Below are 15256 nucleotides of genomic sequence, written 5' to 3'. Positions count from 1 at the left end.
ACTTATCTTTAAAACAAGTCAAATATGCTTTTAGATAAAATTCATATATATATTGTAGTAAAAAAGAGTGTAGCTGATTTGCTACAGTGATAAATAAATAAATCCTGTAGTTGCTAAATTCTATTGAAAGAAATATTGGTAGTATATGGCATAATTCTCCAGAAGACTGTTGTAGCGTAACTACCGAAACGTTGAGACATTCTCAACCATACTTTGTTCCCTTTCGTATCGCAAACCTAACGTTACTAAATCCATGGCGTAATTGCTGAATTTTAATTTTTAGCTGTCGTATCAATCGTATACTGGAGTCTCCTCGTGGCAACGCTCTGTTAGTTGGTGTTGGCGGCAGTGGTAAGCAGAGTTTGGCTCGTCTTGCAGCGTACATCAGCAGTTTAGATGTCTTCCAGATTACACTGAAGAAAGGTTATGGAATACCTGATCTTAAAGTAAATTTTACTAATTTTTAATTTCAAACTCTGGGGTACAATTCCGCTCTAATTTAATGGTGACACACATAAACGCGACCACCAATTAAAGTGACCACCACAGGTGAAGTATAAAAGAACAAAAACAGGATAAAAACAAAAGCACATCATTTTTTTAAACAAAAAGATTATTATTTATTTTGATCATTTCCAGGTAAATCAAACCGTACAATTAACACCTGTAGTGGTGTAGTTATGTGATTTATAATGTACATATTATGTTGATCTTTTCAGGTTGACTTGGGTGCTCAATGTCTGAAAGCTGGCATGAAAGGTGTTGGCACCATGTTCTTGATGACAGATGCACAGGTAGCAGATGAGATCTTCTTGGTCTTGATCAATGATCTCTTGGCATCTGGTGAAATTCCAGACCTGTTTCCAGATGATGAAGTTGAGAACATCATTGGTGGTGTAAGGAATGAAGTGAAGTCTACTGGATTGCAAGACACAAGAGAAAACTGCTGGAAATTCTTTATTGAGAGGCTCAGAAAGCAATTGAAAGTAAGATGAAAGAAGATAGATTACGCTTGTCCGATTCGTTTTGTTTATTTTTCACTCATTTAAATGCATTTAAACAAACATACATATACAGTGTATAATATATGAGTGGAAGGAGGTCACAGTAAGTTCATTGAACTTTAAGTCGTGACCCCCATCAACTAACTATGGCCAAGTTATTAAGATAATAATGATAATATGAATACTGTATGTTAGAGTGTGTAATATCGTTTATTTTTCTTTTTGTAGGTTGTGTTGTGCTTTTCACCCGTTGGTAACACTCTTCGTGTTAGAAGCCGTAAATTCCCTGCAGTTGTCAACTCCACATGTATCGATTGGTTCCATGAGTGGCCAGAAGAGGCTCTGGTGTCTGTCAGTCAGAGATTCCTTGAGGAAATTGAGTTATTACCAGTAAGTAAGAAAGACTATGTCTTCAATAAAAAATGTTTGTGACAGAAAAGTAGAGTAGAGTTTCTCAACATCAGTGATTAGCATCAAAATTTTTAAATTTAGACCTAATATGAATTAATAAATAAATAAATATATTTAAAACGTATGAAATAGTACTGGGTATGATCAACTAGTGTTCTTGTCACCAACTAGCCACCCATTCAAAGTAGTCTCTCTGTATGGTGACTGTAGACTGGATCTGACTTAAACTTTTAGCTGATTATTATATTAAAATAAATATATTGTTGTTGTTTTTGATGTGATTATGATATGATGTAATTTATTGATATGTTTTTTTCAGAGGGATATCAAATTATCGGTGGCCCAGTTCATGTCGTACGTACACACAAGTGTAAACGAGACAAGCAAAATGTACCTGCAGAATGAGAGACGGTATAACTACACAACGCCAAAGAGTTTCCTGGAACAGATCAAGTTGTACCAGAGTTTACTGACGGTGAAGAGTCGTGAACTGACTGCAAAGATGGAACGTCTGGAGAATGGCTTAACCAAACTACAGAGTACAGCACAGCAGGTATTTACTTATTTTATTTTACTTGCAAGTTTTAGTCTTCTTTTGAGATGAAGAATATGTCATTTTGTAGCTGTAATTCCAGTTTTTTTGTTAGTTAGATACAGATAAACTTTATTTCATCCTTCACATGAAATGTGCATGGTTGAAGTAATACAATAATAATGATGTTGAAAGCAATTTAAGTAAATACATCAACAATTTATCTGAACATTTTCATTATAACATCGTATACCTCTTGTTTAATGAGAGGTAAAGGGAATATTGAATACTGCAATTTTTGTATTTTGTTAATTTACACTGGTTCTTTAATTAATTTTCAATTAGGTGGATGACCTGAAAGCCAAGCTAGCCTCTCAAGAAGTTGAACTTACTCAGAAGAACGAGGATGCTGACAAACTAATCCAGGTAGTTGGTATTGAGACAGAGAAGGTGAGCAAAGAGAAAGTGATGGCAGCTGAGGAAGAGAAGAAGGTAGCAGTGATTGCGGAGGAAGTCGGCAAGAAAGCTAAAGAATGTGAAACTGATCTTGCCAAGGCGGAACCTGCCCTCATTGCGGCACAAGAGGCTCTCAACACCCTCAATAAGGTACATTGGTTTCCGAGTTGACTAAATCTTGTGTTAGAAAAAGCTATTATATTTCATTTGATTTGATTTATTCAATTTTGGCAAAACAAATATTACAAAAAAATCCAAAAATATATCCAAAGTAAACAAAACACCAAGGATTGCCAAAAGTAAACTTAATCATTGTTAGAAGACTTTCCTTTAAAAGAAATATAAATATATAAAATATTAGAATAGCAGTTTCCATCATCATAAATCAAGTACTTTGTCTTATTTTAGAACAACCTCACTGAGCTGAAGTCTTTTGCTACACCACCATCAGCTGTACTTATGGTCACAGCCGCAGTTATGTGTCTCCTCGCTCCAAACGGCAAAGTACCAAAAGACCGTGGCTGGAAAGCCGCTAAATCCATGATGCAAAAGGTAAAATATTTTTTGCACTAATTAACACGATGAATTAAGTTTTAGGTTTGTGGTTGTAGATTTTAAAAGAATATAATAATACAATATATATAGTAAGAAAAAAATAATACAGTTTTCCATCAATTGTAAATCTAACTTCTTTAATTATTATTTTCTCTCTTGGATTCTTAAGTATGGAGAAGTATGTTCTTACATTCTTTAAAAAGCTTTTTTCTTCATTCATTACTTTCTACAATTTTATTGCACATTTTTTGCTACTGTAATTTTCAGTAAAGTTACACATTTCACTATGTGGTTTGATTGGTTTATATTTTTAATATATATTTACACTTTTGAACCGATTGAAGCTCCAGTGCATTTGCGTTTGGCATTTTAATTAAACAATTCATACAATTGTGTATTTTTCACATGTTGGTTGTTTATCCAAAGATGTTAACTTTTACTGGCTTTTTATGTAAAATTTTGAATCCAATAAAAATTATTCAGTTTATTTGGTTACTTAATGTTTTTTTACGATATTTTCTTACTGTATAATTGTATCACTATTATTATTATCATCACCATATGTTTTTCGCTTTTCGCTTATTCCAGATCCTGTTTGAATTGTGTGCTTTCGAATTATATAGTAGTTTAGAAATTAAAAACACTTTTATATACATTTAGGTTGATGGATTCTTGGATTCTCTATTAAACTATGATAAAGAAAACATTCCTGATGGCTCATTAAAAGCTGTACAAGAGTATCTCAACAACCCTGAGTTTAAGCCTGACCTCATCAAGTCTAAGTCTGCCGCTGCAGCTGGTCTCTGCTCATGGGCAGTAAACATTGTTACGTTCTACAACGTGTTCTGTGATGTGGAACCAAAAAGGAATGCATTGAACAAGGCTAATGCTGAGTTGACTGCCGCGCAAGACAAACTGGCTATTATCACGGCTAAGATTGCTGTAAGTTTGAAATATTCTTTATTCCCACAACCAACAGTGCAAAACACCAATGACAGGTTAATAATAAAATATACACTTAAAAAACACATTTAAGGTAAAACTCATCACGAACGCTGAACGTCATGCGACATAGCAATCAGAGCGATTATTAACCAAAGTGTACATAGACTTATTTATTTTTCTTTTCGTATCATTTTCTATAATATCATTCAACAATATCATCATTTTGTTATCACGTCTTTAAAATTGCTGTAAAGTTTGATCAGAAATATTATATTATACTATAATATTAAAGTTTGTAAATCCACTGTTTTTATCCAACATCCAACGAGTATCAATATTAAGTTTTCAAATTTTAGATGATTCAGTACATCTTGATAATAACAAGCATTGTAATTATCATTTAATGTTAGGAATTGGATGCTAACTTGGCTAAATTAACAGCTGATTTTGAGGAAGCAACATCCGCCAAGTTGAAGTGCCAGCAAGAGGCAGAGTCCACTGCTAGAACCATCACGTTAGCTAACAGGCTTGTTGGTGGCCTAGCCTCTGAGAACGTCCGTTGGGCTGAGGCTGTAGCAGGCTTCAAAGAGCAGGAAAAAACTCTTCGTAAGTAATTGCTAAAATTAACTTTCTCCATGTTTTTTAACCCTCTCACTCTCCCTTTTGTAATTGGTTTATCTTGTTGGACTTTGTCTTCTTATATTATATTTCCAGCCTTTGATTAAATTTCACATATATTCATTTATGAGTAAAAGATCATTCTTTCATCTAACTTGTTAATCTTGTTTCTTTTTCCAGCTGGTGATGTGCTGTTGACAACCGGCTTTGTGTCGTACATGGGATGTTTCAGTAAATCTTACCGTATTGATCTCATTGAGAAGATGTGGTTGCCATTCCTGAAGAGCCAAAAGGTATGTGCTATGTATATTGACAGTATAGTTTATAATATGTGCATGAAGGGGAACCATTTAAAAAAAAAACACCTGTGACCTAAGGTCTACAAAAAATTCATGTTTGCTATCTTTCAGTAACATTTAACTAAATGTCTGTATTTCAAAAAATAAATATGTATTAATATATTTATATATTTGTTGTTTATTCTAGGTTCCTATTCCAATAACCGAAGGGATAGATCCATTGTCACTGCTAACAGACGATGCTGCTGTTGCCCTTTGGAACAACGAAGGTCTACCCAGCGATCGCATGTCAACAGAAAATGCAACCATTTTGACCAACTGTGAACGCTGGCCTTTGATGATTGACCCTCAACTACAGGGTATCAAATGGATCAAGAGTAAGTACGGAGATGGTCTTCGTGTCGTGCGACTTGGTCAGCGTGGCTATCTGGACACTATTGAGCAAGGAATATCAAATGGAGATACGGTGCTGATTGAGAATATGATGGAGAGTGTGGATCCTGTACTGGATCCTCTATTGGGAAGAAATACCATCAAGAAGGGAAGGTAAGGGATTTATCAAGAAATCTATATAAAATCTGTGAATAAGTGCATTTTGTAGGATTGTAGATAATAAATAAATCATTTTGTTTGACAAATAACTTGTGATCAAGCCATCAGCCAAGATGGCGAAAGCTAAAGAATGTGAGTAATTTCTTTTGGATTTGTCAAACAAAATGAATTATTTATCTATATAAAATGTTTTTAGATTAACGTTATTCCTGTTAAACCAATTACTTTGCATTTATATAAATAAACATGTTAGTCTCATCAGAAATAAATAATATATCATCATATTGCAGGATCTTCATTCCAGTTTAGATAATACCAACAGCTAAAAGAGGAGAATCTTGTAGAAGGAACGAGTTGCACTGAAATATAAAAAAATACTTATTTTTCTATAGGTATATCAAGATTGGTGACAAAGAGGTTGAGTACAACCCAGAGTTCCGTCTGATCTTACAGACTAAGCTAGCTAATCCTCATTACAAACCAGAGATGCAGGCCCAAACAACGCTGATCAACTTCACTGTCACCAGAGACGGTCTTGAAGACCAGTTGTTGGCACAGGTTGTTGCGCAAGAAAGACCTGATCTTGAAGCTCTTAAGGTATAAGAACACTGGTTGAAAATAATTCAGCTTACTTGTACTACTCAAACCAACTGACACAATCTCAAATACATTGTTAGAGATAGTCTAGAAAGTTGGCTATTTTCATAGTTTCTATAAAGAATTTGAGAAGAATAATATAAATATTTATGATTTCTACTGCATAGTAAACCTTGAATCAAGCTGTTAGAGCCATTCTAGTATAAAACCAAGCATTGGCTTCAACCACCAAATCTAATGACTGTCTCAGTTGATGGCAATCTCTTCACAGGACAAACACACACAGTTGATTGGTATTTGTAAACATGTATTTTTTTTCTCAATTGTTAGTTGGATTTGACGAAACAACAGAACGACTTCAAGATTGTCCTCAAAGAGCTTGAAGACAATCTCCTCTCCCGACTGTCATCTGCAGAAGGCAACTTCCTTGGAGATACAGCTCTAGTGGAAAATCTGGAAACAACAAAGCGAACTGCAGCGGAGATCGAGGTGAAGGTGACGGAAGCTAAAACAACAGAAGTGCAGATCAACGAAGCAAGAGAACACTACAGACCTGCTGCTGCAAGAGCATCTCTTCTCTACTTCATTCTCAACGATCTTAACAGGATCAACCCAATGTATCAATTCTCTCTAAAGGTAAAAGAATGTTATAGTTGTTTTGTTCTATATAAGTTGGAAATTATTTACACAAAGCAAGTATCTCAAACAAGGATGTAGTGTCATATAGAAAAAATTGAATCTGTAAACCTCATAATTTGATAAGATTTATATTTTACTTTATAATACAGTTGCAATGTTTAAAAAAGTGTATTGAAACGTAGCATTTTGAGGATTATTGTGTTTGTGATTATTTAGCTCATTGCTTACAATGCCAGGTTCATGAGTTCAAATCATACCAGAATCTGCCTTATTATCAAAGCAGCACTACTATCCAAGACTCCTGACACTGATATTATAGTGAACTAATATCTCTATGCATGCTTTAAGTAAAGGTCTAATTCTTTAATGTGTTCTTTCTTTCAGGCTTTTATTGTTGTGTTCCCACAATGCTGCATTACTATCTAAGGCTCCTGATCTCATTATTTAATTGTCTTTTTTGCAGGCTTTCAGTGTTGTGTTCGCACATGCCATCAGCAAAGCTGAGCCTGCTGAGGAAGTAAAGCAACGTGTTGGGAACCTGATTGACTTCATCACATACTCTGTGTTCATGTACACATCTCGTGGTCTCTTTGAACAAGACAAACTTATTTTCACTGCTCAAGTCGCCTTCCAGGTGTGTAGATTATGTTTTGTTTTCATCCAATTTCCCATTTATGTTTAATCTCATGGTACCAAACCCTACTATTTCAAAGAAAAATACAAATAGTTGATCTCAATAAGGTGTTTTTTAAATGAAAGTACAGCTGTGGGCTAATAAAACTATCTCTTGTGCCAGTTCTTGTGTTATTATGTTCTGTATCGGAAAAAATTCTGACAAAAATCCACATTTCTAATGTTCCTTGTAGCCATCACTTGTTCAACTTTTTCATATTAAAAGTAATAATGTCTTTGTAACTATAATATTATTAATTAATATAGGTGTTATTGATGAAGAAAGAGATCAACCCATTGGAGCTGGAGTTCCTGCTAAGATTCCCATCACAAATGAATGTCACCAGTCCAGTTGACTTCCTTTCAAACAACTCTTGGGGTGCCATCAAGGTATGCCACTATATTCTCTATTTATTTTTTGCTAATACTAATCATTTTAAGTTTATGGTGATACAGTAGTGTTGATGAATTTTAGGAAATTTCTTTGTAATTTTATTCACATATTTAATAGCAAGTTAAGATCTATTTTTTTTCTCTCTCTCTTTTTTGTATTTATTGTATAATTGTATGTAAATCAAAGTGTAAACCAACCAACCAAATTTCATTTGCACCTCATTGTTAAAATGAATAAGTAGTATCGTATTGTACATATTTAGTTGCCTGATTTGACTTTAATCCTAATTCTCTTCAGTCTCTGTCTGGTATGGAAGAATTCCGAAACTTGGATCGTGACATTGAAGGTTCTGCAAAACGTTGGAAGAAATTTGTAGAGAGTGAATGTCCAGAGAAGGAGAAGTTCCCACAGGAATGGAAAAACAAGTCATCATTACAGAAGCTATGTATGATGAGGGCGCTCCGACCAGACAGGATGACATACGCTGTCAGGTATGGTGTTAAGTTTTATCAGCTCAAATGAAATATATCATATCTTAATTCAATTATAAATTTACATTGTTTTATAAATTTAAATTTTTTAAAGTAATAAGTTGATATTTGATTCATTTTAGTAACTTCATTGAAGAGAAACTTGGTGCTCAGTACACAGAAAATCGTGCTGTTGAGTTTTCCAAATCATTTGAAGAAACTGGTCCAGAAACACCCGTCTTCTTTATTCTATCCCCTGGTGTTGACCCGTTGAAGGACGTGGAAGCGTTGGGTAAGAAGATTGGCTGGACATTTGACCAGGGTAACTTTCACAATGTGTCTTTGGGTCAAGGCCAGGAAATCGTGGCCGAGCAGTGCATGGATTTGGCAGCTAAAGAAGGCCATTGGGTCATTTTACAGGTAAGGTATCTTTACATTTGTTTCAATGCATTTATATATTTTTTTACAATATCTGAATTTTTGGCTAGGTTACAATCAGGATGTCACATACTTTACTTTATTTTATGACACATTTGTACATCACTGCTGTTATCCACAGAACATCCATTTGGTTGCCAAATGGCTATCGACATTAGAAAAGAAGCTGGAAGCATACAGCTATGGTAGTCATAAAGATTACAGAGTGTTCATGAGTGCTGAGCCCTCAGGCACACCAGAGTCGCACATCATACCTCAAGGCATATTGGAGTCTTCTATCAAGATCACAAACGAACCGCCGACTGGCATGCACGCAAATCTACATAAGGCTCTTGACAACTTCAATCAGGTAATTTTTTTTTTCACATGTCTCAACATCATCATGTTTGGGTAATTAAACCTTGGGAATAATAGAATTGTCCAAACCAGAATCTTTTGTACTGTACAAGCAACTTTATTTTTGTGATATATGTAAAAATATTATCTATGAAACAAAATAGAAAATGAAACACAATAAACTGACAAACTGGCATACAGTTCTATTAGTACACCCCTTTAGGAATAATGGTTTAAGCCACATTTTTATCATAAAATTTTTAATTGCAGGATACACTTGAGATGTGCTCCCGTGAGGCAGAGTTCAAGAGCATTCTCTTTGCCCTCTGTTACTTCCACGCAGTCGTCGCAGAGCGTCGTAAGTTTGGACCACAGGGCTGGAATAGAGTCTATCCATACAATACTGGAGACTTGACAATCTCTGTCAATGTGCTCTATAATTATCTTGAAGCAAATGCTAAGGTTTGTAAAAATCTTCTGTTGAACCCTTTTGTAAATATATTTCTGTCTAAATTAACTGATTTTTAATTGCTGTATTAATAATAATTCATGATTTAATGGAAAAATATTTATCCTTTTTAAAAGTTATTATTCAGTGATAAAGAGTAATTATTTTATTACTAAGGGTATGTTCAGACTCATGGAGTTACGGTGGAGTTATCTACGCAAGGCGTACGGTAATCTGTGGCGTTAAAAGCCAAGGTGTTCAGACACAACGACCAACATTCCAATGCCTTGCGTTTAACACTCTTATCAGGTCAAAGCAGATAGAACTATATTATGTATACATTCATGACAATGCATCATTTACATTGTTTTTTCATGGTTTTTTGTTTTTTTTATTTATATAATGTTTACCTTCAAATATACTGATTTGTTCTTACTACTTGTAGAATTGCATTTTAATTCAAAGTAATTTAAAAAGTAATTGTTACACGGACAATTTTATCTGATTAATTGATTTAACTTATGAAAATATCATATCACTGACGCCAACTTTACTGTTCTTTAAAATCTGAACCTGTAAATACATTTGACATAGCTATTTCGCTGTCGTATACTAGGGTACGCTAGAATTATTAACGCCACTGGCGCGGAGTAACAGCTCCCTAACGCTAATCCTTGGCATGGTTCAGACACAAAAATATGTACGCCGCTTACATAACTCCACCGTAACTCTGTGAGTCTGAACATACCCTAAGACACTATACCTCTGTGTGTCCTGAGGCTGTGTACAAGGTGTTTAATGTGTGCTTGTTTCAATGGTTACAGGTCCCATGGGAAGATCTACGATACCTCTTTGGTGAAATCATGTACGGAGGTCACATCACAGATGACTGGGACAGGAGACTCTGCAGAACTTATCTTGAAGTGTATATGCATGTTGATATGGTAAGCACAAACATAATATGTATCAACCCCGACAATATTTCAAAATATCCTGTATTACTTTTCATGCCACCTTTTGGAATGCTCCCATGTAACATCTATGTTTTCTGTCATCGATGGGATAGCCTTGTCAAGTCAAAATTTACAAATATAGATAAAGTGTTATCATTTTTAATAGTAAAGTATTTCATGTTTTGTATTACATCCCTGAATCATAACAACTAATCATTACATCTATTCGATATCTTTGCAGCTTGACGGTGAATTGTACCTCGCCCCTGGTTTCCCAGTGCCTGGCAACTCAGACTACAAAGCATATCACACTTACATTGACGAGATGCTACCAGCGGAAAGTCCATATCTGTACGGACTTCATCCTAACGCAGAAATTGGATTCCTTACAACTACATCAGATAACTTGTTCAAGACAGTACTTGAGATGCAGCCGAGAGACAGTAGCGGAGGCGGTGGGGGCGCTAGTAGCAGAGAGGAAAAGGTGATTGTTTTATTGTAACTTAAATTCAACATTATTTGTAAACTAAGGATTAACCCTAGTGTTGTAACAAAATGGATTAGAACCTAGGAACCTGATATTGGAAAGCAAACACTTCAGTGTCATTTTTCAATCTTAGAAAAGTCATTTATTTATTTTCTGCTGAATACTGTAATCAAGTTAAATTGCTTTGCTTATTTATGGCATGCATACATTTTCTTCTTGTTTTCTTTTAAATGTCTTTTATTCTCTCCAGATAAAATCTTTGCTAGATGAGATCATTGAGAAGTTACCAGAAGAGTTCAACATCATGGAACTGGCAGCAAAGGTTGAGGAAAGATCACCATATGTTGTGGTTGCCTTCCAAGAATGTGAACGTATGAATACGTTGACCAATGAGATTAGACGCTCACTTAAGGAACTTGATCTTGGACTTAAGGTAAATATAATCAATGTCTTATAATTACTTGTAAACTTGTAATGCTGTTTTCCTTGATGGTTACTGCCAATACCAGCATCTTACTATTAATTCCAAGATGAAAAATTAGGCAATTCACCCAACAATTTTAAAACTTTATAATTATAAAAGGTACGGCATCATTTTTAGGACAGTAACTGGTTTTGTATTGGTTTATTAAAAATCACCTTTGCCTTATATTTATGTTGTAGTTTTCTTCTTCATGCAGTAGGAGCTAAAGTCACACTGTTAATTCATCATTGTTATTTTAATTTGTGTTATAGGGTGAACTGACAATCACTGCAGATATGGAAGATCTTAGCAATGCCCTGTACCTTGATCAGGTACCAGCCTCATGGATGAAGCGTGCCTACCCTAGCTTATTTGGCCTAGGCCAATGGTATACTGATCTACTACTACGTATCAAAGAGCTTGAAAGCTGGACATCAGACTTTGCATTACCAAACGTAGTCTGGCTTGCTGGCTTCTTCAACCCTCAGTCGTTCCTGACGGCCATTATGCAGTCGATGGCACGTAAGAATGAATGGCCTCTAGACAAGATGTGTTTACAGTGCGACGTGACGAAGAAAAATAAGGAAGATTTCAGCAGCGCACCTCGTGAGGGCGCTTACGTACATGGCTTGTTCATGGAAGGTGCAAGATGGGATATTCAAACAGGTATGATAGCCGATGCACGTTTGAAAGAACTCACCCCTGCGATGCCAGTAATCTTTATTCGGGCTATCCCTGTTGACAAGCAAGAGACACGAAACATTTATGAGTGTCCAGTGTACAAGACTAAGATACGAGGACCGACGTTTGTTTGGACGTTCAACTTGAAGTCCAAAGAGAAGGCTTCAAAATGGGTTCTTGCTGGTGTTGCTCTTCTACTGTCTTCGTAGGTTTTCATTCCTTTCCAAAAATATTTTAAAACTGTTATGACTAAAGTTACCTAATTCATAAAACTCTGTTATTTTAATGTTCATATACTACCAGGCCTTGTTATGGGAAACATTTGGGAACAAGTCCCGGTAAACACTACATCCTCTAGTATATTATCTAGTATATTTATTATTCTATATTTGATTGTTTATTGAAAAATGTAATTAAAATTAAACATCATCTTTTTGCAAAATTGAATGCAACTTAATAAATTGGAAAGTTTACTGTATTTTCAAATGAATAAAGTAAAAGTTTGTTAATCCAAATGTTTTCAACTATACCTTGTATTATACTAATTCAATGTTTATATAGAGCTAGATCTAAAGCCACCACTCGAGAAGACATTGGTTTTCAAAGCATTTACTAAATATGTTTATATTTTAATTTTAAAAGTTAAATTCTATACTATGCATTGTTCTAAAAAAAATAAACAATACATCCATTTATCAGTGCTTTCCGTCCATATTTTTTATCTATTTTTAACAACCTTTTTTGTATTTGTGCCAATAGATAAATGTAATAACTATATATACATATATATAAAATAAAATATTATTTTAGGTTTTTTTACCAAAATGGCAAAACAAACTAATTTTGCTTGCATTGGAATTAGTATGCAATCTTCTTGCATAAAAGCTTTAGAATTGCATTGTGTTCAGCTCTGTCTACACTATCAAACTTTATGTGACAAAAAAATGTGATGTGCCCATGACACGATGATGTCAAATTACTACTATATTTGGGTATATCACCACTACCATATTTGAGCACATCACACTTTTTTTGTCAAACTAGTTTGAAAGTGTAGACAGAGCTTTAGCAAAGGATTAAGATAGCAGGGCCTCTTTTTGTCATCAAATCAATTTATGGAGATGTCATTTGATTGTTTTTGTGGGTGTCAACTATTCTGTCCATTTTATAATTTTGTTTGTGGTATAAATACCAAAAAAAGTGTTCCGTCCATTATTATAAATACAATTTCTAAATTTAAGAGATTATAAAATTAAAAATATATTGAAATGTAATTTGCCATGAAGTGAATATAATAAAATGATTTTGAAATAAGTCTCTTTGGATATTATTTTTTAGTCATCATTTATTTTGTTCTCATGTTGGATAATAATGATTATATAGCAGTAATTATGAATTACAACAAAGTACTTATTTGAATGGAGGACACATGGAAATACTTACTAATATGGATATGTTTAATATTGGATATTAAAGCATACTTTTAGTGCAATACCAATTAAATTAGTTTCTCTGTGTGACTTCTTCAAATAACTACGAATGTCTACTTAAGCTCTGTCTACACTATCAAATTTTATGTGACAAAAAAATGTAGTCATGATGATGTCTATCACAACCATTGGGCACATCACACTGTTGCTGTCAAACTAGTTTGATAGTGTAGACAGCTTTAGAATTCTGTCCAGATTGCTCGGTCATCTCAAATAGCCTACTGACAATTATTCGGATAGAACAGATTTTTATTTTTAAAAATGTCATTAACAGAAAAAATCTTAAATTATTTGTGGAAGAAGCAAAAATGCGGTACAGATGTTTTTAATCAAATAACCAATCAGAACAAAGATTTACAGCCAACCTACAATGAGCATGGTCATCATTTTGTTCTGGTTTTGGTTAAGTTGGGGACTGAGTGTGGTGGAAGAGGTTGGTGGCACAAGTCAGGATCGTGAGCGAATGCAAAATTGTTAATCATATTCTACTGAAGCCAAACTCGATTTCTGAAACTGAAAAGGTAAGCCCTCTTGATATTAATAATGTTATTGTAACGTAAATTTAAAAACAGATTTTGCACATACCTCCAAGAGTCTAGCCCTGCTTACTTTGTTTTGCCACACATGATGACTAGAGACTGGCCTTCAGACCGTCATGATGGAGGGGTACCAACAATAATACTATACCTTGTAGCTGGACCTACAGGGCTGGGCGTAGGAAATTACAATTTTCAACTCAGAGAATTTGTTTGATAAACGGAATTATTTTTAGTTACATTGTTAAGTTACTTTTATTTTCTTATTTCAACATTTTTTGTTTTGTTTAAATGGTTTAAATTTATTTGCGGTCCGCCTCAAAGTATCTGTGGTTAACCGGGTGTGTAGAAAGCGACGACCTCGAATTGGACGACCCCAACGACCCGGGCGACCTCGATTTGAACGACCTAGAATTGGACGACCCATAACACGAAACCGACGACCCCTATAGCCTAGCCTAGGCCTAAGCGTGGTATAACATCCCGAAGCCGAACATAGCCAAAGATCTTTAAACCGGATCAGGTGCCGTTTTCGGCCACCTCGACTTGTATGGACTATACCATTATTATGATAGGGGTGTGGTGTATTATGTTTTATGTAGAGAAGGGTGTCTACTGAATGGGAAGACAATACAATCGTTCTGTTATGTAACCTACAGCACAAACTACAAGGAACAATACAGAACATCAAAAACTAGCAAGCATGTACTTTTTATAAGGCATGTTATTATATTAGGTACTGTGCCAAGATTTTGTAACAATAGTACTATTATTAACTAGGCCTATGTAGGTATACTGACTTACTATATATAAAAACTAAACTAAACACTACGGTATAATCAAAATTAAAACATTAAATACTATGTTATGCCTATCTGGATTTAAACACATTAAATTTTAGTACAATCGGATTCGAAATTAGAAAATCTTAAATACTACAATACAATCGGAATTAAAACATGTTACCTACAATACAACTAAATACAGTACAATCGGAATCAAAACATATTAAAAACTACAGTACAATCGGAATCAAAACATATTAAAAACTACAGTACAATCGGAATCAAAACATATTAAAAACTACTACAGTACAATCGGAATTAAAACATGTTAAACTACAATACAGAAACAAAAGGGTAACAGATTCATTGACATAATTATATGTTTATTTGTTTTACTGATTACCTGATACATTTACATTTAATGTTAAATGTAAATAAATGAAACGAATGAAGATACAAAAAAAAATGGTAACAGATTCATTAACGTAATTATAT

At 34.4% G+C, this 15256-nt stretch overlaps 1 protein-coding gene across 1 annotated transcript in view; it reads left to right on the top strand.

Moving 5' to 3' along the window:
* Positions 1 to 12731, top strand: part of LOC144840858 (dynein beta chain, ciliary-like) — a 33839-nt gene extending 21108 nt beyond the window's left edge. Inside the window, exons 39-60 of the mRNA XM_078696913.1 lie at positions 284 to 446; positions 720 to 986; positions 1233 to 1394; positions 1735 to 1968; positions 2293 to 2553; positions 2812 to 2955; positions 3619 to 3900; positions 4314 to 4509; positions 4702 to 4814; positions 5008 to 5366; positions 5765 to 5969; positions 6300 to 6605; positions 7072 to 7242; positions 7548 to 7670; positions 7972 to 8165; positions 8288 to 8564; positions 8704 to 8931; positions 9189 to 9380; positions 10191 to 10310; positions 10561 to 10803; positions 11057 to 11239; positions 11542 to 12731. Coding sequence (XP_078553039.1) covers positions 284 to 446; positions 720 to 986; positions 1233 to 1394; positions 1735 to 1968; positions 2293 to 2553; positions 2812 to 2955; positions 3619 to 3900; positions 4314 to 4509; positions 4702 to 4814; positions 5008 to 5366; positions 5765 to 5969; positions 6300 to 6605; positions 7072 to 7242; positions 7548 to 7670; positions 7972 to 8165; positions 8288 to 8564; positions 8704 to 8931; positions 9189 to 9380; positions 10191 to 10310; positions 10561 to 10803; positions 11057 to 11239; positions 11542 to 12159 — 5041 coding nt within the window. The 3' untranslated portion in view covers positions 12160 to 12731. The remainder of the gene's footprint in view (positions 1 to 283; positions 447 to 719; positions 987 to 1232; positions 1395 to 1734; positions 1969 to 2292; positions 2554 to 2811; positions 2956 to 3618; positions 3901 to 4313; positions 4510 to 4701; positions 4815 to 5007; positions 5367 to 5764; positions 5970 to 6299; positions 6606 to 7071; positions 7243 to 7547; positions 7671 to 7971; positions 8166 to 8287; positions 8565 to 8703; positions 8932 to 9188; positions 9381 to 10190; positions 10311 to 10560; positions 10804 to 11056; positions 11240 to 11541) is intronic.
* Positions 12732 to 15256: the final 2525 nt, after the last annotated feature.

This window comes from Antedon bifida, chromosome 4, assembly GCF_963402885.1.
Source record: "Antedon bifida chromosome 4, ecAntBifi1.1, whole genome shotgun sequence".
Classification (NCBI taxonomy): Eukaryota; Metazoa; Echinodermata; class Crinoidea; order Comatulida; family Antedonidae; genus Antedon; species Antedon bifida.
This window is presented reverse-complemented; position numbering and strand designations above follow the sequence as displayed.